The sequence below is a fragment of the Callospermophilus lateralis genome, chromosome 20 (assembly GCF_048772815.1).
Source record: "Callospermophilus lateralis isolate mCalLat2 chromosome 20, mCalLat2.hap1, whole genome shotgun sequence".
Lineage (NCBI taxonomy): Eukaryota > Metazoa > Chordata > Mammalia > Rodentia > Sciuridae > Callospermophilus > Callospermophilus lateralis.
In genome coordinates, this window is record NC_135324.1 from 19,540,468 (window position 1) to 19,560,695 (window position 20,228).

Consider the following 20,228-nt stretch of genomic DNA (forward strand, 5'->3'; position numbering starts at 1 on the left):
AGGGGTGGGGCTCGGGGACAGAGGCACACAGACCCCAAGGTCCTGCGTGGCTGCAGGGTGGGTGCCCATCACTTAAAGGAAACACAGCTGCCCATCCTGGAATCCATGTATTCGACACCTGCACTGAGTACAGCCCCTGGATTCTGGCTTCCTCTCTCCCCTCAAGCCACCCAGCGGCTGCTGAGGTCCAGACAGTGTGCGGCCAACCAGGGCCGGAGCCCCAGCGCCTGCCGCTCTCTGCTCCCTCCTGGGTCCTCCTCTCCCCCCTCCTCCTCTTGGTTCGGCTTTTTAACTGATGGACATGGATGAAGCCATTCACCCGCTTTTGCACCTGCTGAGCTTCATCAAAATCCGACACTTTCCTAGGGCATACACGTACCGTGGAGTCTTCTCACGTTATTGGCAAGCTGACCCGTGACTTCAGAGTCGCCCTGTAAATGTAGGAGTGGTGCAGAAGGCAGGAAAGAGAGCCGTGCTTAGCGAACACTGCTTTCTGGAAAACCCTCAGATTCCCATACATGCCTGCAGGCTTCACTCCTATGTTCACATGTGACATCCATGGGATTTACTTTTGAACAGGAGTGACTCAGCTTGGAGGTAAAAAAAACACCAAAAACCGCAGGAGAAGAGAGAACAGGAAGACAGAAACCCCTGCGCGGGTTTTATCCGAGACACACTCTGTCCGTACCAAGGTGGAGCCGGCGTGGGCTCCATTTGTAACCTAATGTCCTGTGTGAGCTTGAAAAAACACGAAAACGGACGTCACCGGCTGGTGAATAGAGGGCCCTGTTCAGACTCTGGAACTGGATGCTCAATTTTTTTTTTTTTTTAAGTGGAGTTGGCTTCTGTGGTGAAGTAAGGGAAAAATACATTCACCGAGAACAAATTCATTATCATAAGGAGTCGAAAGCAAAGTTGGATGAGGTTGGCTGGAGCTCTGTCTGGCACCGTTACCTAGAAAGCTTAATTGATAAAAATCGTAGGGTAGAAAGAGGCCCTGGAAGAGGAGCCGGAGCTGACAGTCGGGAGGCTTCCTGCCCGGGGCCAGACTGTCTTCATGCAGTTTAAACTGGCACCCGCCTGTTTGTTAAAAGTGCATCGTTTTTTCTCTTGGGGAACTATGTGGGAAATACCTAGTACTACGTTTTGTTCTGGGGACTCTTGTCATTATTGGAGGACGAGGATGAGACACGGTACCTGAGGGGTCAAACGCTCTTGATATTGCCTGTGCTTGCAGGATTTACAAAGTGGGCATGCAGCCAGAGAGCCGGGGGAGCAGCTGTTCATTAAACACTCATCGAGACCAGAAGAAAAGAGGGTTGGTTTTGGCTTTTGCTCCTAAGAATCCCAAAGGGTCCTCCTGTCCCTGTGAGGGTGGGAAAGACCTGAGACAAGGTCCAGATGATACAGGATGCCCATCTGACGTCCCAAACGGCCACGAGAAGAAAGAAACACTCTGAAATGTCCGTGGATCCTGGTCAGGAAACCCAGGGCACCTTCCCCAGCCGGCCGCAGGGCTGGGCCAGGAAATAGCAGTCACTTGACGTTCACAGCTTACAAGGGCAGCAGAAAGGGCCAAGCTCCCCACCCGGGGCTGGGCACGGGGCGGGTTCCTGCAGTCGGAAGGCCACAAAACCTGGGGTCCCCGTGAGCCCCTTGCTACAAACTTGAATTTTCCCACTCTGCCATCTAAAAACGCTGCTTCCCCGGTGAGCGCAGCCCAGAGAGGCCCAGCTCGGGTGTTCTCCACCACCTTACCCTGACCTGGGGCTATTTTCTACCACGAGAAAGCATCAACCCACAAGCAGGCATCTATTTTGATGGGCTCCGCCTTTTCCTGTACAAAGTTTCCAAAACTTTACAGGACGCCCACGTCCCCTCTGGGCAGAGTCCCACGGATGCTGCCGTCAGGCTCCCGCAAAAGCTCAGCGGCCCCTGAGCCCAGCGCTGCCCTCTCCCAGGCCCCGCGGTCTCTGCTGGCACCAGAATCCGCCTCCTGTCTGCCTCACCCCTCCCACGCATGCCCTGGACTGACCAGAGCGTGTTTCTTAAAATGGAAAGTGGACGCGTTGGGTCATTTGTGCGACCAGCCTACAGGAGCTGACCCACAGGCCCCAGGCCTGGTGACCCACAGTGGGGTCCCCACACCCCTCCCTGCTAACATTCTGGCCTGGGAGAAACCAATCCGCACATCAGCAGAGATGTTCATAAAGCCGGGAGGTAAGGCTATAGCAGAAGATACAGCGGCTAAGAGAATGGGCAGCGGTCGCCTTCGGTTGAGTGGCACCTGAGAAGAGACCAGCAGGAGGTGGGGGGAGGCAGAGGACACCCCAGAGGCCAGGGGCAGAGGCTCTGATCCAGGGCCGTGCCGTGCAGCCTGAGAAAGACTCCGGGGAGACGGCATCAGCAGCGCACTTCGCAGCTACGGCAAGGATCCAGCTGAGAAATCAGGGGTCAGCAGGTGGAGGAGGAGGGGACGGACCTGGCCACCAGGGGCTGGGGGCTGCTTACGTGTTTGCAATTAGACACGGACTTCTTTACCAAAGGCTTCGTCGTCTTCGAAAGTGTAAAAACTCCTTAAAGAAATAGAGCAGTGTCTCATCAGCCCCCTTCACTACAGAAAAGTTTCTGCATCTTTCAAATGGGGCCCATTATAGCCATTTCATGTCCTTGTTCAGAGCATTAAACAATGGTCCATAAACTACCTAGCACCGTGTCTGGCACCTAGAAAAATGTTCATTAAGTAAAAATAAATCTAGCTAACATTTTATTAAAAGGCCTTTGGTGAGCCAAGCACCCTTTTAATATCTACATTCACACGACCTTGTTGGTCCCTTCAACAACCCTAGGAGGCTGCTGATGTTAAATCTCCATTTCGTGCCCAAGAAAATGAGGCACAGAGAGGTCAAGCAACCGGCCCATGTCACTCAGCTATGAAGTGGAAAACTTTGGGCTTCAACGGTGCTCAGAGTTTGCACATTCATGGGATCAGCTTTGGCCTTAGGATCAACTTGGCACAAGGGGGTCCAAGTTTTTACATTTGAAAAGATACTATTCTCCTATCCATGTTCTGTATAACCCTTCTGCCAAACAAAAACCACAGGTTTCCTTTTACCTTTTGTGTTGGCAACAAAACAGAATAAATCACGGGCTCCCAGGACAAGTAGCGTGGTCAAACAGCACCCAGGGAATGGGCAACAGACCTGGTTCCAACCCGGCAGACGAGCCCGCTCAGCCGCCCCGCTCTGCAAGAGCCTCTCTCTCTCAGATAATAAGCAGATGACCACATTATAATCAGGCAGACCAATTTCTGTAAAAACATTCGCTGGCTTCACTCCCCAGGCTTGACCCAGGGCCTGTGGTAACTAGGTCTCAGCAGCTGCCCATCTAGGGTCGTCACAGGGACAGCTCACAGAGAGGAGAAAGAGGGGGCACCAGGGTGCCGGGGCCAGCGGGAGAGAGAACTGAGAATCTGGTCCCTGAGCAAGAATCCAGGGCTGGTGGGAAGGGACAGGGAAAGGCTCCTTTGGAGGAGTCAGAACTAAAGCAACTAGATGTGAGGAAGCAACTGTACTGTCATACAGACCAAGATGACTGCAGCCGTGAGGGCTGGTGTCCACCAAGAGCACTGGACACGATTCTTCACCTGGTGATGGCAGAAAGGAGGAACCAAGTCTCCTGCAGACGTTAGACACTCTAAAGGTTCATGTGCACAAGGAATTGAGAATGACGCATTCACAAAGATAATTATTGGACAGGCATCTGTGTAAACATCCATTCATCTATCTGTCTGTCCATCCATCCATCCATCCACACACCCACCTAGCACCTACCCACCCTACCATCCATCTACCCAACCAAGAATCCACCCATCCACCACTCATCCATCCATCCACCCACCTATCATCTACCCACCCTATATCATCCATCCACCTATCTATCTAACCAACCATCCATCCATCCACCTACCCTATCATCCATCCATCCATCCACCCACCTATCATCTACCCACCCTATATCATCCATCCACCTATCTATCTAACCAACCATCCATCATCAACCTACCCTATCATCCATCCATCCATCCATCCACCCACCTAGCACCTACCCACACTAACATCCATCCCTCAGTTCACCCATCCATCCATACATCAATCCATCCACACACCCACCTATCATCTACCCACCTACCATCCATCTACCCAACCAAGAATCCACCCATCCACCACTCATCCATCCATCCACCCATCTATCATCTACCCACCCTATATCATCCATCCACCTATCTATCTAACCAAGCATCCATCCATCCACCTACCCTATCATCCATCCATCCATCCATCCACCCACCTAGCACCTACCCACACTAACATCCATCCCTCGGTTCACCCATCCATCCATACATCACTCCATCCACCTAGCATCTACTCAACCTACCACCCATCCATCTGTCCATCTATCCATCCATCCACCCACCTACTATCTACCCCAGCAAGCATCCATTCATCTATATCCCCACCTATCATCCACCCATCCTACCACCCATCCATCTGCCCACCTAGCATCTATTCACCCTATCACCCATCTGTCCATCCATCTACCAACATATTATTTATCCAACCAAGCATCCATCCATCCATCCATCCATCCATCACTCTTCTGTCTGTCTATCTGTCCATCCATCCATCCATCCATACATACATTTAACACAGCGTTTCAGTGCTTTTAAATTTTGGTACATTTAATTTCTATAATAATCTCAGAAAAAAATAACTCTCAAGGTAGGCACAATGACTGTTCACATTTTACAGAAAACAACCTAGTTTCAGAGAACTCACTTGGCTAACAAAAGTTAAGGTCTGAACTCTCAAAGTGTGAGTTTTAGATTTCGTTCTGAAGCACTGGGCTGTTTCCCCCAATATCAGTTGAGTGAATGAATAAGAGGATAACTGATAGGATTTGATCTTTATATACTATTTAGCTCTTAACTAGTAAAGCAGGTTGGTGGGCAGAGGCTCAGTGTGGCTTGGCTAGTCACATTCCAGCACTGGTGGTGGGGGGGAGCGGCGTTATCAGCTGATACGTCCACTAACCAACAGGATGGGGTGTGAGATAGCATCTTACAGGGAAAAGAGAAGGCAAAACATCTAATAATAATAATAAAGTCAAAAAACCTGCAACTCTCCTTAATTCCTAAGACAGAGAAACTCTTGCCTTATACGTACGAGGAGACAAGCATACGAGTCTTCATTACGGTCCTTAGGGACATTGAAAACCTGGGACATTCTGAAGGCCCATTGGTGAGAGGTTGGTTTATTCTTGCAGTGGAATACGGGGGTTAGAACAAATTTAGAGATGAACCCCAAAACTGGAGAGCCAAATCAGGAAGCAGACTCACCCTCACACACACGATTTTACAGATGCACAAACTGGTGTCATTGCTCATAGACAAAAGCAGATGTGCTCATAAAATAGGTGATTATAAAACATGCCTGGGATGGAAAACCTCCAGGTGGGATGAGTTCAAGGGAGAGGGAGGAGGTACCCGGGAGGTTTCCAATATTCTACACAATGTCTTTATATTATAAGGAACTACCCAAAGCAAAAATGGCAAAATATTAGCAAGGCCTTAACCCTGGGAGCTCATCTTTCATTGTTTTGCATGTTTTACTGGATCCCTGAAGGTATTCTTAATCCTGTACACGCACAGCCAGGTGCAGGGCCCAGCCCAGAGAGCCAATTGGCCATCAGTAACCACCAGTCGAGGTCAGACGGCAGGGGTCCACACGAGCAAAAGCAAGACATCTATTTAAGTAAAAAGCTTCCCCCAAACACAAAATTCACAAGCTGAAAACAGTCAGAACATTAGGAGAAAATGTGCCTATTCAACGCAGCGTCTTCACCAGCCTCTCTCATGTAAGTGCACTTCAAGGGTGACCACATGGCTACGTGTGAACACACCCACAGCAGGCGTGTCATTTCCCGGGGACACTGATTGAGTCTTTTCCAGCAGGACTTAACCTTTGCCTTCACTCCCGGCTGTCCGTCGCAGGGCTCTGTTGTGAAATTTAGAGCCACAGATCTTATTCCTCATTTGAGTCATTCAAACTTTTCCACCACAACCAACTGGGACACCAGAATACAACGTTCCGCACAGACCCAAGCTGGGCAACAGCATGGAGGTTATTTTGTGCTCAGCTCCACCAAGAAAAGATGGAATAAGAAAACAGGGCTGCTTGGAAGAGCAGCAGAGCCCATTCCTAACCTGACGTTTTCCAAGCTGCACAACGAAGATTCGCACACTTGTCAAAGTCCCTGAGCAGGGGCTTAGGGTCCCTAAATGACACCGTAGTTACGTCAAGCGGTGGGCTAAACACCGAGATGGTATCATCTGGGGGGTTTGAAGAGGAACCCAGCCTCTCAGCTCCTGCTGGCCAGGAAGAGTGGAAGAGGAATTTCCCCAGTGAGAGCTGGACCCTAACCTCAGGGATCAGCCACGTTCTGTCCTGCGGGTCACTCCGCACCCATGGTTGAGGGCAAGGCCACTGGACCTCCTCAGCAGGGTGTAGGACCCAGCCAGGGGACGGCTCTCAGAGTCACCTGCCTGACTTTAACAGCTAAACTCTGCACCCTCCCTCCTGCTCTCTCACTCGCCCCTCCCGACCCGCTGGCCATGACCTGGTTCTGGCCTCAGCCCAGCACCTGGGTTGGCATCTGTGGAAGACGCTGTGATGTGGTGCCCAGCTGTTGGGAGAGCTCTGGGCTCACAGTGCTCAGGCCCCCTGGGCACTGCCCTCTCTAAAGACAGCTGCCACCTCCAAGGACCCCCTCTCAAGAGTGGCCACATCCCACAATGGGCTGAGGGGCTAGGGGAAGACAGCCTCCTCCACGGTCCCCCTGTAGGTCACCCTACCTCCAATATGGGCTGAGGGGCTAGGGGAAGACAGCCTCCTCCACGGTCCCCCTGTAGGTCACCCCACCTCTAATGATGGGCTGAGGGGCTAGGGGAAGACAGCCTCCTCCACGGTCCCCCTGTAGGTCACCCCACCTCTAATGATGGGCCGAGGGGCTAGGGGAAGACAGCCTCCTCCTCGGTCCCCCATAGGTCACCCCACCTCTAAAGATGGGCTGAGGGGCTAGGGGAAGACAGCCTCCTCCTCGGTCCCCCATAGGTCACCCCACCTCTAAAGATGGGCTGAGGGGCTAGGGGAAGACAGCCTCCTCCACGGTCCCCCATAGGTCACCCCACCTCTAAAGATGGGCCGAGGGGCTAGGGGAAGACAGCCTCCTCCTCGGTCCCCCATAGGTCACCCCACCTCTAAAGATGGGCTGAGGGGCTAGGGGAAGACAGCCTCCTCCTCGGTCCCCCATAGGTCACCCCACCTCTAAAGATGGGCCAAGGGGCTAGGGGAAGACAGCCTCCTCCACGGTCCCCCATAGGTCACCCCACCTCCAATGATGGGTTGAGGGGCTAGGGGAAGCCCAGTCCTCTTGTTCCAACTTAGGACATCTCAGAGTGCCTGGAGGCCAGCTGTGACCTTGGCTGACCTGTGCTCAGTCCCATGCCTTCCCACCCCTGCCCGGGGGCTGCTCCTCAGCTTCCTGCTTGCTCACCCACTTGGGGGCTGCTCCCAAGGAGCCCGTCTGCCCAGCTCTCCTCCTGTCTGGCCCTGTGGGTGGGCCATGTGACCAGCTCTGACGGAGGACTTACGCTCTTCGCTGTCCACCACGTTCAGTCTCTCCCCAGCTCCTACAGAACCCGCCTATCACCGCCCAGAGTCCTGCTGCTCCTGGTTATGGCTGAGGATAACCCCACAACGCCAATCATCCCCCGGTGCTAGGAGGCCTGAGTGAAAGCAAGCTGGGCACTTGAGTGTATCTCCTGACTTCCTAGTGACTGGGCTTTGGATGAGAAAGTTCCAGATTCTTTGAAACTCTGCTTATCTAGGACGGACTGTGGACTTTTTCTTCCTGTAACCTTCTCCACCCACATGGTATTTTTTTTTTTTTCTTCTTCTTCTTCTTATTCCGTGGACTGGCCCACATTTACTGTAACGGGACAGAGTTAAAATGTTCGGTTTTGGATCAGCTACTCAACCCTAGGTACCTGAGTCCCTCTGCCTGGCAGGCCGGAAAGCAGCCAGGCCTGCAAGGGAATGGCACGGGTGGGTGCCAATAAAACTTTATCGACAAAAGCAGGGGGTGGGCCAGTTCCCTGTGGAGGGTGCAGCGAGCGCTGGTCCATGCTTGGAGATGCCCCCGGATCACTCCATGCTGGGGGGACAGTCGACCTCTGGGACCTGGCCTTCCCAAGCAGAGGGGTGAGAGGGAAAGTTCAAAGGTCACAGGTCATCTTGGATCCCGAGAGCATTCCTGGGAAGCCCCAGGGCCAGATGGGCTGCCCTGGAACAGGGTATGGGTCTCTGGAGGGGAGCAGACCCAAGCACCCCAGGTCCACCCTGCACATGCGGCCTTGGGAAACCCCACTGACTCTCTGCAGGAACATCTGCCGTGTCAAAAGGGAACTTGGTTTCCAGGGAAGTGGTCTTGCTCATAAAAGCACTTCCCTTCAGTACCTGGTGTGGTGAGCCCGGTCTGGGCTCAGCCTTGGGGACTTCAGTGAGGGCTGACCTTTGTGGAGCACTGGCTAGCACCAGCAGGGTGCCAAGTGTCATCTATGTTACCTCCTGGGTCTGTCACCGCAGCACCTCACCCTGCAGCCACGGTTGCCCTACCCTGTTACCCAGGCGGAAACGGGGCCGCCGCCCGGAAAGGGGAAGCAACTTTCCCAAGGTCAAGTCTGCTCCCAGGGAGCTGCAGACTCTCGGCCTCCCACACCGTCTGCGGTGCCCTGGCTGCCGGCTGCCCGCCTGGGGGGTGGGGGGAGCTGGCCCAGCCTCTTCTGGTCACGAAATCCCCCAGATTCTGTTCAAGTTGCCTCCTTTGGGCAGCGATGACTCCATTCAGGGTTTGCAAGGAATCCTACCTTTGGGACGTGCGGGCGAAGGAGGAAAAACCCAGCCCAAGTGATCAACCGAGGGCTTTGTTAGGACAGGCCACACTTACTGAAAACCGAGAGCCGTGGGTCTTTTTTTTTTTTTTTTTTTTCCAACAGCATTCTCCTGTCACTTCCGCGACCCTCGTTGGTTGGACCTAATTAACTGGTAGAAGGCAACCCACCCAAGGAGGAGGTGAGCTGCGAAGGCCTGCGGCGGGCCAGTCGCTTCGCAGATTTGAGCTCAGAGGTGGAGTTCTCACGCCCACCTCTGGCCTTGGCTCACAGGCTGCGTTTCTGGTAAAGGGAGCCCCTTTCCCATCCAGCCCTGCACTATAGAAAGGCCGTATAGCCGGCATCTTAATTATTCATGGTGTGTTGGCAAATGAAGGCACTCGCAGTTCCAATATCCAGAAGTTGAGGAAGCCTTCAATTCCAGAGAAGTGTCACCTCCCCGGGCTTCGCTGGCGGGGCAATAATGCTGGGGTCAGATCTCTTACGGAACAGGCGGGAGATCCGCTTTCACTCAGGGTGCACGAGTGTGCACATCCCCCCATGGCCGGCTGCCCATGGGCGTCTCCCTTGCCCTGACTTCTCTCAACAAGACCATTCAGATGGGAAGAAAAATGACACCTTTTGAAAAATCAACAAGACGATTTTTTTTTTTTTTTTTTAAAAAAAGCAGTTCCTGTAAAACACGGAACTTGCTGGTGTTTCCAGTTCACATGCCAAAGAGCTGGGCAGTGCCATGGAAAATTCCCCTTGAGGTCTACCCGGAGAAGGACGGGAGCGTTACCAGCGTCCTAACGGGGAGCCCCCAGGCCTGCCCCTCAGATTACTCTGGCAGAATACGAGGAAAGCTATTTCTGTGCTCATCTTTGCACTTACCTTGAAAAGCAGCTTTCTTTTTTTACCCCCTGCAGAGAATGCTGGATCTGAGATTCTAACAGGGCAGGGACATTGCGGCTGCTGAGTTCCAGATGGCATCTGGCTTCCTTATTGGAGGACAGGGGACCTGGGTGGGCCCCAAATGGGCCTGTTCCTTTCAGCCTAAGCCAGGGTCATCCACTGTTCCCAGCCACGGCCTTCAGTATCACCCCTTAAGGAGCACGTCTTACGCACCGTTTGTTTTCCAGTGACCCTTCCCCGTTTGAATGCCACAGATATACTGTGCTGGGTTTATGCACCGTATGTCTGTACTCTACACCTGCAAGCAGGGAGTTTATTGCCACCCCGAGTTCTCCACCTCTCACAGACTTGCTCCGTCTCGGCCACATCCCTTCCATTAGGAAACCCTAAATTGTGCCGGGTGTGGTGGCGCACGCCTGTCATCCCAGTGGCTCAGGACTGAGGCAGGAGGGTCGCAGGTTCCAAGTCAGCCTCAGTAGTGAGGCCCTAATCGACTCAGCAAGACCCTGTATCTAAATAAAATGTAAAAACAGGGCTGGGGATGTGGCTCCGCGGTTGAGTGCCCCCGAGTTCAATCTCTGGCACCCCCTCAAAAAAAAAAAAAAAAAAAAGGAATTTCTAGATTGCAACCTGACACCCTGTGCCAATTAGTACCTGGCATTAGAGCTGGGCACAGGCCCCACATGCACACCCAGAGTAACAACTAGGACTTTTGATAGTTGGGAGATTTAGGAAGTTCTCTTTCTAGTCAGGCACCACGGCCCATGCCTGTAATCCCAGCTGCTTGGAAGGCTGAGGCAGGAGGATGGCAAGTTGGAGGCCAGCCTCGGGCAACTTAGTGAGGTCCTGTGAAAATAAGAGAAAAGAATAAAGAGAGAAATTCTCTTTCTGGGTATATTGGTGCGAGGTCTGAGGACTGGCGCTGCTGTGACTATCTGCTGTCCCCAGGGCAGAAGCCAGCTGGGGACAAAGCCCACACACGTGAAGTGGACCAGGACAGAATGAATTCTGCAGACAGCATTGTGCCCCGATCAGAACCAGGCCTGAGTTTGGTCTCACCGCCGGAACGTTCGCCCGGGGGGGGAAGTCACTTCTTTTCACTCTGTGGGCTAGGTTGGGTTTCCTACCATCGTGATTTGGAACATCCGACAGAACAGGTAACATGCATCGCGTGCTTCCTAAGATCTAAGCCGTGTGCTGAATGCGCTGCACGTCAGGGGATTCTCTTACCCAGCTCTGTGATCACCTCCACTAATCCCCGACTTCAGAGATGAGGAGACGGAACCTCAGTGAGATTAACTTGGCCGTGGCCACACACCGGCCGAGACTGGGGGCCCTCACCTACCTACTGTAGAATAGATCAGAGGCCAAGGGGAGAAATCACGTTCCTTCTTTTTCATTCTAGACAATTCAGTTCACCACTTTCTTGCTCAATATTTGAAAAGCATTAAAAATTTCTATTTTAGTTGAATATGGTCACTATACCTTTGTCTTATTTATTTATTTTTATGCTGAGGATTGAACCCGGTGCCTCCCACATGCTAGGCAGGTGCTCTACCCCTGAGCCACAACCCCAGCCCCTTGAAAATTTAAAAAATTTCAACTTTAAAAGGGTCTTTCTTTGCAAATGATTTAAGCATATTGTGCCATTAAGAAAACTATTGTTCTAAGGCTAAAAAAACCAAAAGTGTTTAAAATCTCATTTCTCCAAAAACCCAGGAAACTTTAAGCCTGAGCCTCATTTTCTTCTACTTGTGACTTAATACTCACAAAAGTCCTTGTTATTTTGTTTATTTATTTATTTTGGTGCTGGGGATTGAACCCAGGGCTTTGTGCATGCAAGGCAAGCTCTCTGCCGACTGAGCTATGTCCCCAGCCCTCCTGGTTATTGTAAATACATGTTCTGATCACAAGAAGATATCGACTCCATCCGTGTTCATTTTACAGAAGAGAAAAATGTGTATTTCGGTAGCTTAACCTTTCAAACTGAAGTTGTGCCTTAAAATTATTATTGACCAAACTGATAAAGAACTCACAGGGTCCGGGGTTGCTGAAACCGTCATTTTTGAATTGGTCAGTAACAGCATTCGAGATAAGCCATAAATCCCCTGAATCCCCTGGGACAGAGGCACAGAGGCTGTCTGGTTGACCACAATATTTGGGTCCTCTTTTTGAAAATTCCCCCAACATCAGAAAGAAAAAGCAAAACTACATGCGGGACACTTGTCCTCTAAACCAAACTGAACAGGGATCTCCCAAGAGAGAGTGGAAAAAAACCCTGAAAGACAGACACACTTCTGGCTCCGAAAGCCAGGGGAGCGCCTGACGTGTGGCCAGCTGGGATCTATCCACAGTTCCCTAATACGCTCAAACCCCCACGTGCCCCGGTTCTCAGCATGGCTTTGGGATTCCACTTCAAAATGCACAACAACAGAGACAGGTTACAGAGAGCAAGGGAAAGCACAAATTGAAATGTTCCTCACAGCCGTATGAGGAATGGGGTCAGGGTGGGGGGACCCAAGAAGGGGCAGCAGAGCCCTTCCACCTCACAGGAAAGAAGATGGGGTGTTGCCCTCCCATAAACCCAGGTACAACCTTCCCAATTCAACAACACAGGGCTCTGAGCCTCAGAGACCCTAACAACCAAAGCTCACGAAGCACTTTTGAATCCACAAATCACTGTTTAAAACAACCCATCCAAGATGCAGGTCCAGAGCGCAGGGAGGGTCTCCGAGTTGAACAAAGTTGCTGCATTTTTTTCCTGCGAGGCACTGGCCCGTGCCCGGCCAGGAAGACGCTGGGAGTGATCCCAGCCAAGCACTCGCAGGTCCCGCCAGGCCACCCTCGGCACCCCCCACCTGCCAGCCTCCACAAACTGTCCACCATTTGGTGTCCTTCCTTCCAAAGGCCGGAAAGGCGCAGAATCAGCTTTTCCTGGCTCTGCCCTGCAAGTTGGGGTTGCCTGATGGAAAACTGAAATAAAATCTCAAAAGGAGGCCGGCCGACCCAGGAAGGGACCTGGGACAGAGTGTGAAGCCATCTATCCTAAAACGGCCAGGCACCCCTCTGCGACGCGCAGGAAGGGGTCCTCTGGGTGTCAGAGCCGCTTCCTGGAGGCCACTCCACCGCTGTGACCCACGTGGGCAGAGGCTGGAGGGCCTCGCCGGTGCCCCCGCGCCCGGCCAGGAGGACGCGGTCACCCCGAGCCACCAGGCCACCGGCTGGGAGTGGAGAAGGGAGTCCCACAGGTGCGCCGGGCGCGGCTCACCTGGTACACGTCGCGCAGCCCGCACCACGTCCGCAGCACCTGGTGGCAAGCCCGCAGCCGCTGCCAGGACCATCTCCGCAGCGTGGCCACCGTCAGGTTCCACACGAAGCGGCTGCCGGCGAACAGCAGGTCCTCCACGCCGCACGTGAACACCGAGGCCATCCTCCTCCGGGCTCGGGCGCGGGGTCCCCGCCGCGGTCCCGGCGCCACCTCCGCGGGCGGCGGGGTCAAGCTGGTCTGCAGCGCGCGCCCCGGCCGGCTCGGGGCGGCCTGCCCCGGGACTGGGCCCCCGGATTGGGCCCCGGCCAGCCCACGGCCGCGGCTGGCACCGGCCGCCCGCCCGCGTGCGCCCCGCCCGCCCGCAGCGCCCAGCCGCCTGCGCTCAGCTCCGCCAGGCGGGCCGCCCCCGGGGCTCGGCGCCCTGGACAGCCCCCGGCACGCCCCCGGGGCGCGGCCGCAGGAGGCCACGGCCGGGCTGCAGGACGGAGCTCAGGCGCTCCCGCCCGCCCCGGGCCGGCCGCTGCAGGGCTGGGCAGCTGCCCCCGGCACCGCGGGGTCCCCGCCGGCCATCTCGCGCGTCCACACCGTCAACACCTCCGCGGAGGCCACGGATGCAGGAGGGAAAAGGAGCCTCGGAAGCATCCCTGTGGACCTCGGCCCCGGGGACCGCCGAGTGTTTCCTTGGTTCTGCGGGAGCCTGGAGATGAGGACGGCGGCAACAGCTGGCCCCCGCTCCAGGGCCGGCCTCCGCGCCCACCCGAGGGAGGGTCTCCGGGAAGAGGCCCACCTGCGTGTCAGCCGGAGGGCGGGCTCCCTCACACCCTGGGCCTCTAGAAGCAGTGCAGCAGGTCTGGGCAGGGCAGAAGGACACAGGGACACAGGGGGGTTTCAAATAACAACCGCAGGTCACTTGCTGAAAAACAGCTGCTCATAAGAGGATTCTGGTTTCGTGTCCAGAAAACTCAGCCTCTGGACACAGGCAGCTTCAGCGGCGATCACCAACCTCCAAGGGTAGTTTTATTTCCCACTCAGCCAAAAAAACAAAGTCACCAGGTAATTAATCACTTTTTAAAGTTCTCCCTCAGGAATGGATATCCCCCAAGGCATTTGGAAAAGGGATCCAGAAGAACCCCACATACCACCAGTCTCTGTTTTCCTTCAGAAGGTTTGGAAATTCCAGGCCCCCACAATCCCATGCCATTTCTCGCAGGGACAGCTCCGCGGCAGATGGAGGGGCGGGGTCTTCTCCTTAACCCACCTGTGGGACAGTGAGGGGCCTGGCTTTAGCTGGTGGTTCCTCCCCTTCCCTGTTTTTGCTGGAGTATAGAAAACTCAGGCTCCCTTTCTCCCTAGCTAGACGGGGAGGCTGCAGAGGAGGCAGCAAATCAGCTTCATTTCAGGTTTCAAATGTGCTGTTGGGATCTTCATTCAGGCGAAACTCAATCAGTCCACAGACGAGGAACACAAAATCTGTTCTCAAGATCTGTCCTCACAGTGCCTGTGGTTTCCAAAGGAACTGTAATCAGAACACTTTTAAATGCCATCTCTTTCAAAGTAGAAAAGAAAAAAAAAACTACCTCATTTTTTTGTTGGATCAGTTATTAGGACACAAGGCCTGCTCCAAGATTTGCTGATCTTTCTTTGCAGTGAACCTCTTCTCTGTGTGCATACCTATTAACATTCTGACAGTATTTTCCAAGATAACATTGGGGTGTTTACACAGAATCTGAATATACGAGGTTACACTGAGCGCAAAGAAAAAAGTGAAGTCTAGTTGAGAAAAGCAGCATCATCATGCTGATGGAAAACTTCTGAATTTCAAAGGGGGCCTATTAGTAAAAGTGAGTGGTAGTGGTGTGTGTGTGCGTGTGTTTGTGCGTGTGTGTGCGCGCGCGCGTGTGATTTTTTTTTCTTCTTAATGATGCAGTTTGTGTTCTCGGAAATGTCAGGCAGCCTTGGGAATACCAGAATAACACCTCCAGCAGATCAATTACCTGTGCCCCATGGTACTGTCCTCTGGGTTGCTCTACAAACACCTTGGCAGGCCGTGATCTGTGCGTAGGTCTGATGTCAGCGGTCAGTTCCAGGCAGCTATTTCCCCTCATGGTTACCACACCGGTCCTGGCACAAATTTTCAAGTTGTGGGATGTGGGATAACAGGGGTTCTCCGAACATGGTCCTGGGCCCAGCAGCACCAGCATTGCCTGGGAACTTGCTAGGGACACAAGCATTTGGGGCCACCCCAGAGTCAGGCACCATGGGGACGAGATCAGCGATCCGAGCTAGACCTGTCCTCGGGGGGATTCTGACTCATGCTAAAGTTGGAGTCATGTAGGTGGCACATGGTGGCTTGGCACTAAGTCAACTAAGGGAGACACACCTCATTTCCAGTCCCTGCCCCTCAGGATCCCCGGCACCTTGAACACACTCCTTAAACCAGCGAGGTCTTGATGTGCTCAGATAGAAAATGGGGAGGATGCCCATTACCTCTGTAAGCTTTGGGCAAGATGAGGTGGAGTGTTTCCTATGAAGTGTTCTGCAAGGTGTCTTGCTGAGAGCCATTAGCCAAGTAGGTATGACAATTTCCTTGCCAGCATACCCCATGTTGCTTAGAGGAAGGACTCGTGGAAATGGACTTGCCCAGGTCATTTGCAGTGACACTGCATGTAAGGTGACCTTGCTCAAGGACCAGGGCGGATCCGGGTTTAGGGCTCTCCTTGGGTTTAGGGCAGTTCCAGGTTTAAGGTGTACCCTGCTGAGAATAGGGCATATCCTGCTGCCTCAGGCGTGCCCGCTCCTGTAGTTCCCGTTGAGTTCTCCCGGGATTCAGAGAGCATTTAGAATTCAGAGTGGTGTGGAGAGTGTGGATTTTCCCCCAGAACGTGGATTGCCAGAACGTGTTTGTAGAGGGCCGGTGTGAGTTCGGGAATAAAGAATTGCTGTTTGAATCTACAAAGCTGTGAGTGGCTCGGGATTTTGTGCCCAGCCAGACCTGCGGCAGTGTCTGGCAAAGATCAGCACCCTGAGAAATCCACCACCATCACCACCCAAATCAGGAATCCTTTCAATTTTCTATGCTCAGATAGAAAAGTCCGAGTTAGATGTTCTTCCGTTTATTTATTTTGATTCTGACTGTGTACACCTGCTTCACTATCCCTTCCTGTTTGTTGAGGGTAATGTTTGGGGGAAACTTTTGTGAGGAGAGCAATTCTGTTGCTTTCGGGTTCCTCAAAAGTGTCTTGAAGGTGGACCTTCCCTACCGGAGCCAGCTGTTCCGGAAGATGGTCTAAAAGCTCCCTGTGGAAAGAAAGCTAAATCGAGCTGGTTTCAAATTTGTCTTGTTTTCCATTTTTTTTTAATGGAGTGTCCTCTTGCCCCAGAGTTCCCCGAAACCCACTGCCATTTCCTGCAGCTCTCTGCAGGGGCACGGCTCACACACCTGGAGTCCTGCTGAGCACGTCAGAATGAACGCCATTACCCCGAGAGCTCCATCAGGGACCCTGCTACCCAGGGCAGGAAGGAGAGCACGGTGTCGGGAGGGCGGCAGAACTGCCTGCCCCACCTCTGGAGAGAGCCAGGGAGTGGGTACTGGAGAGGCCTGCACGGGTCCCTCTGCCCTCAGAGGGACATCCATGGTCGTATTTCGGCGGCTCTCTGTGCCTACGTGAGAACCCAGCGTGACTGAGTGCCGATGGCGCAGGGACTGAGGGGCTCCCTCCAGGGGCGATTTTGCATTGCACTCTAGAGACATTTATGGTGCTCAGACTGAGGGGTCTCTGGAGTCCAGTAGGTAGAGGCCCCGGGTGCTGCTGAACATCCTGGGACGCCCAGCACAGTCCCACCATGAAGGACCCTCCTGCCCGGGACGTCCAGGGCACCGGGGCTGGGACCTCAGTCTAGCCCAGGGCTGCTCCCCTGCTCTTTCCCTCCCGTGACCTTCAGTTTGCAGAAGTGTGCTTCCCTCTGGACCCATCTCCCCAGAAGGGGAAGAAGTGAAACTGTCACTCTGGTCGGCTTGTGCACACACACAGCCTTCTGAGGAGGAGGGGGTGCATTTCCCTTTCATTTCACTGACTCTCAAAATATTTATGATAAAAAAGGAGAAACGTTTTTCACCTTTAGCTCTAAACTATCTGGGCTCTATTTATTTTTATTTATTTCATTTCATTTGAGCTAGAGCTCCTGGGGAGGGGCAAGGCCCTCCTTGGCATGTTGAAAGCTGCCCACAGGGTGGCCAGAAGCCCTCGCCTGCCAGCAGGGCCCTGAAACTCTGGCTGTGCCAGTCGGGGGCACTGAGCCTCCAACTGGCCTTTCTCCACTAAGCTGCAGGCTCCCAGGGGCCCCGCAGGCAGGTGCTGTGCAGGCAGGCTGGCTGGGGCAGTTGGAAGGCGTCAGTGACCCTGGGCGCTGTCCTCCACATACCCATGGGCCCCAGTTGGCTTGACAGCAGCAGCAAAGCTCACAGGTTCCTGGTGCGCCAGGTGGGTTGGCACCCAGCCCGTGAGAAGCCATGGCAGAGCCAGGGAAGGGCTAGGTCAGGTCGGCTGCCCAGTGGCTGGCACGGAGCTGCGGTCAGTCTGTGTATATTGAACTGAGCGACGAATGGCCATTGGTCCCAACCTAACACTGTCGCTCCTTAAAGAGTTACGTGCGCATTGTGTTGGCATCAGGCAGGGAAAGAGGCGCTCACAGGCTGTGGCAAACCCCACTCCTCTAGGTGGGTCTTGGGGGCAGGTGGGGACGTTTGCACAGGGAGAGGAAGGAGCGGGCACTGCGCTGGGGGTTGTAGCTGACGTGTGATGGAGGATGGACAAGGAAGGCTTCCCTGAGACTCGGGGGCTAGTGAGACGAGGGGAGCTAGTGACAGAAGGCGGGGCGCAGCAGTAGCAGATCACGTCACAGGGAGCTGTGAGGACCAAGGTCCCCAGCAAGAAGCAAAACACGGGGGGACACTTGGGACCGGGCCAGTGAAGCCAGACTTAGGCCCGTCAGTGGAGAGAGGTGAGTCGGTCAGGTGGGATCAAGGAGGCCAATTTGAGTGGGAAGTTGGAGACTGTCCCCTACCTGAGGGATTCAGTGTTGATCCCTCAGAGCCCAGCCTCCACCTCATCTAGAACCTGCCCCTGCTCCAACCTGCTGCCAAGGTCACCTGTCCCAGGACTGGCCCCTCCCTGCAGGGAGCAACAGGGCTGTTAATTAATGTGTCCTTGGTGCTCCCTCCTGCCATCCCCCCTCAGCCCACCTGGTTCCCACCCAGCATCCCTGGGCCTAGTCACAGGAAGGAGAGAGATGGGGTAGAGGGCAGGAGGACAAAGGAAGCCCAGGACGTGTAACAGGGCAGGACACCTCGCTCCTGGGGACACCAGCTGTGGCCCCGTCTCCCTCCCCCAGGAGAAGGCTGTGTTCCCGCTTCTTAAACAAACCCTGCTTCACACGCTCGCCTCTTGTGCCTCTCTAACGTCCTGCTTCCACATGTGGGGAGCAGGGCTCGTCACCCGTAACCGGGGTCTTCCCAGGGAGGCAGGTGCAGAGTCAGGGTGTGGAGAACGGGCTTGAGGGGGTCCAGACGTCTCCCGGGACTAGCGGGAGTCCGCCTGTTTCCTCCCCGGGGCTGCACGCCCGCCTCGCTCCATTGCCCACCCAAGGGGGGCTGGTGGGTGACAAGGACGGCCTCCTCCCAGTGGGCATGTGGGCCAGCAGGTCCTGCCACTCCCGTCCCTCCAGAGCTCCCCCCTCTTGTCCTCCAGAGGACCCAGGGTCTTGGCGTCCAGCAGGGGCAGAGGGAAGGAGGCGGGAAGGAGTCCTGCAGGGGAGGGGTCCCAGGGCTCCATGGCCCTCAGACCAGGAGCACAGGTCTGCGGCTGCCCTTGTGACGTGAACAGGACAGAACGCTGCATGCTGAGGAGCGCTGGGCACCAGGACTGCTGAGCCCCCAGCCCTTGGCAAGCTCATGCTGCTGCTAGGAGAAGCCCGTCCCATGCTCCTAAAAGTGTCACGGGTCACTCTATGAAGTCACAGTCTCCTTGCTCAGAGCAAAGAGGGGGACGTTCCCTTCCGGAATACGAAGAAGTCTAAAAGAGAAAGCAGTGGCGCTGAGCGTGGGCCGCGTACCCATTTTTACTCGCTAAGCCACCGATTGGATACAGAAAAGGTGGCCGGCTCCGATTTTAGAGGTCATCGGTGTCACTTGACCTGTGTGCTGGTCTCAAGGAAGCCCTCGTCCATCCGATGGGAGGGGCTGGCCTTCCTCAAAGAAGAAAGTGTCAATCTGGTGACTGGCCTCCCACGCCACAGTTTGTCACCTTGTCCTTACACCTACTTACAGGCACATTAGCAATGACAAAAATAGAATCGTCATAAGTTGGTCCACAGAGCACGCTCCCCGCCCCCGCCCCCCCCCAATAGGTAAAGGCAACTTGACTTCTATCATCAATCGATTCTCACAGGATTTTCCCCAGGTCAAGCGGAGAAGGGCGTTTGGGTACCACTTCAGGGATAAAGAACCTGCTGTGCAGAGAACCTGCTGTGATCCGTCAAAGGTGAGCGGAAGAAGCATTTGGAAAGACCCTCCCGTAGGGTGCGGCTGCGAGTTCCTGGTCCTTCTTTAAGAGACAGAAGGACAAATTTCCTCTGTAGTCAGGTCATAATTGACCTTGGCCTCACCCTAAACTTGTAGGTGTTGGTCTTGGTTCAGAGTCTGGGCGGCTTCAACCACACTGGTTTATTCCTTCCCAGCTCCGGAGGCTGGGGAGTCTAGGGTCCAGGTGCAGCTGGGGGGTTCTGGTGAGGGATGTGTTTTGGCCTGCACGTGGCAGAGAGCGCGCTGGCCTCTCCACCCGTCATGGGCACCAGTCCCAAACCCACCCCTTCCACGGGCCCACCTCCATACCACTGCGGTGGGACTTCAGAGGGTGACCAGGGACAGCACTCAGCCTGTAGCAGCTACGGACACCTCCAGGGTGGTTTTTTTTTTTTTTGTTTACTCCGTTTAAATAAGAACAAAACTAGAAAATCTACCGTGAATAACATCTCTTAAAAAAATGGAAGAGGGCGGTT

General features: G+C 54.2%; 1 protein-coding gene across 5 annotated transcripts in view; it reads right to left on the reverse strand.

Annotated features, from left to right (window-relative positions):
* Nucleotides 1–20,228, reverse strand: part of Frmd4b (FERM domain containing 4B) — a 188,133-nt gene that overhangs the window by 108,697 nt on the left and 59,208 nt on the right. Inside the window, exon 1 of one of the 5 annotated variants that reach the window (XM_076841115.1) lies at nt 13,173–13,463. The exons of the other annotated variants lie outside the window; for them this stretch is intronic. Coding sequence (XP_076697230.1) covers nt 13,173–13,334 — 162 coding nt within the window. The 5' untranslated portion in view covers nt 13,335–13,463. Of the gene's footprint in view, nt 1–13,172; nt 13,464–20,228 lie in introns of those variants that run through there. 5 annotated transcript variants of the gene reach the window in all.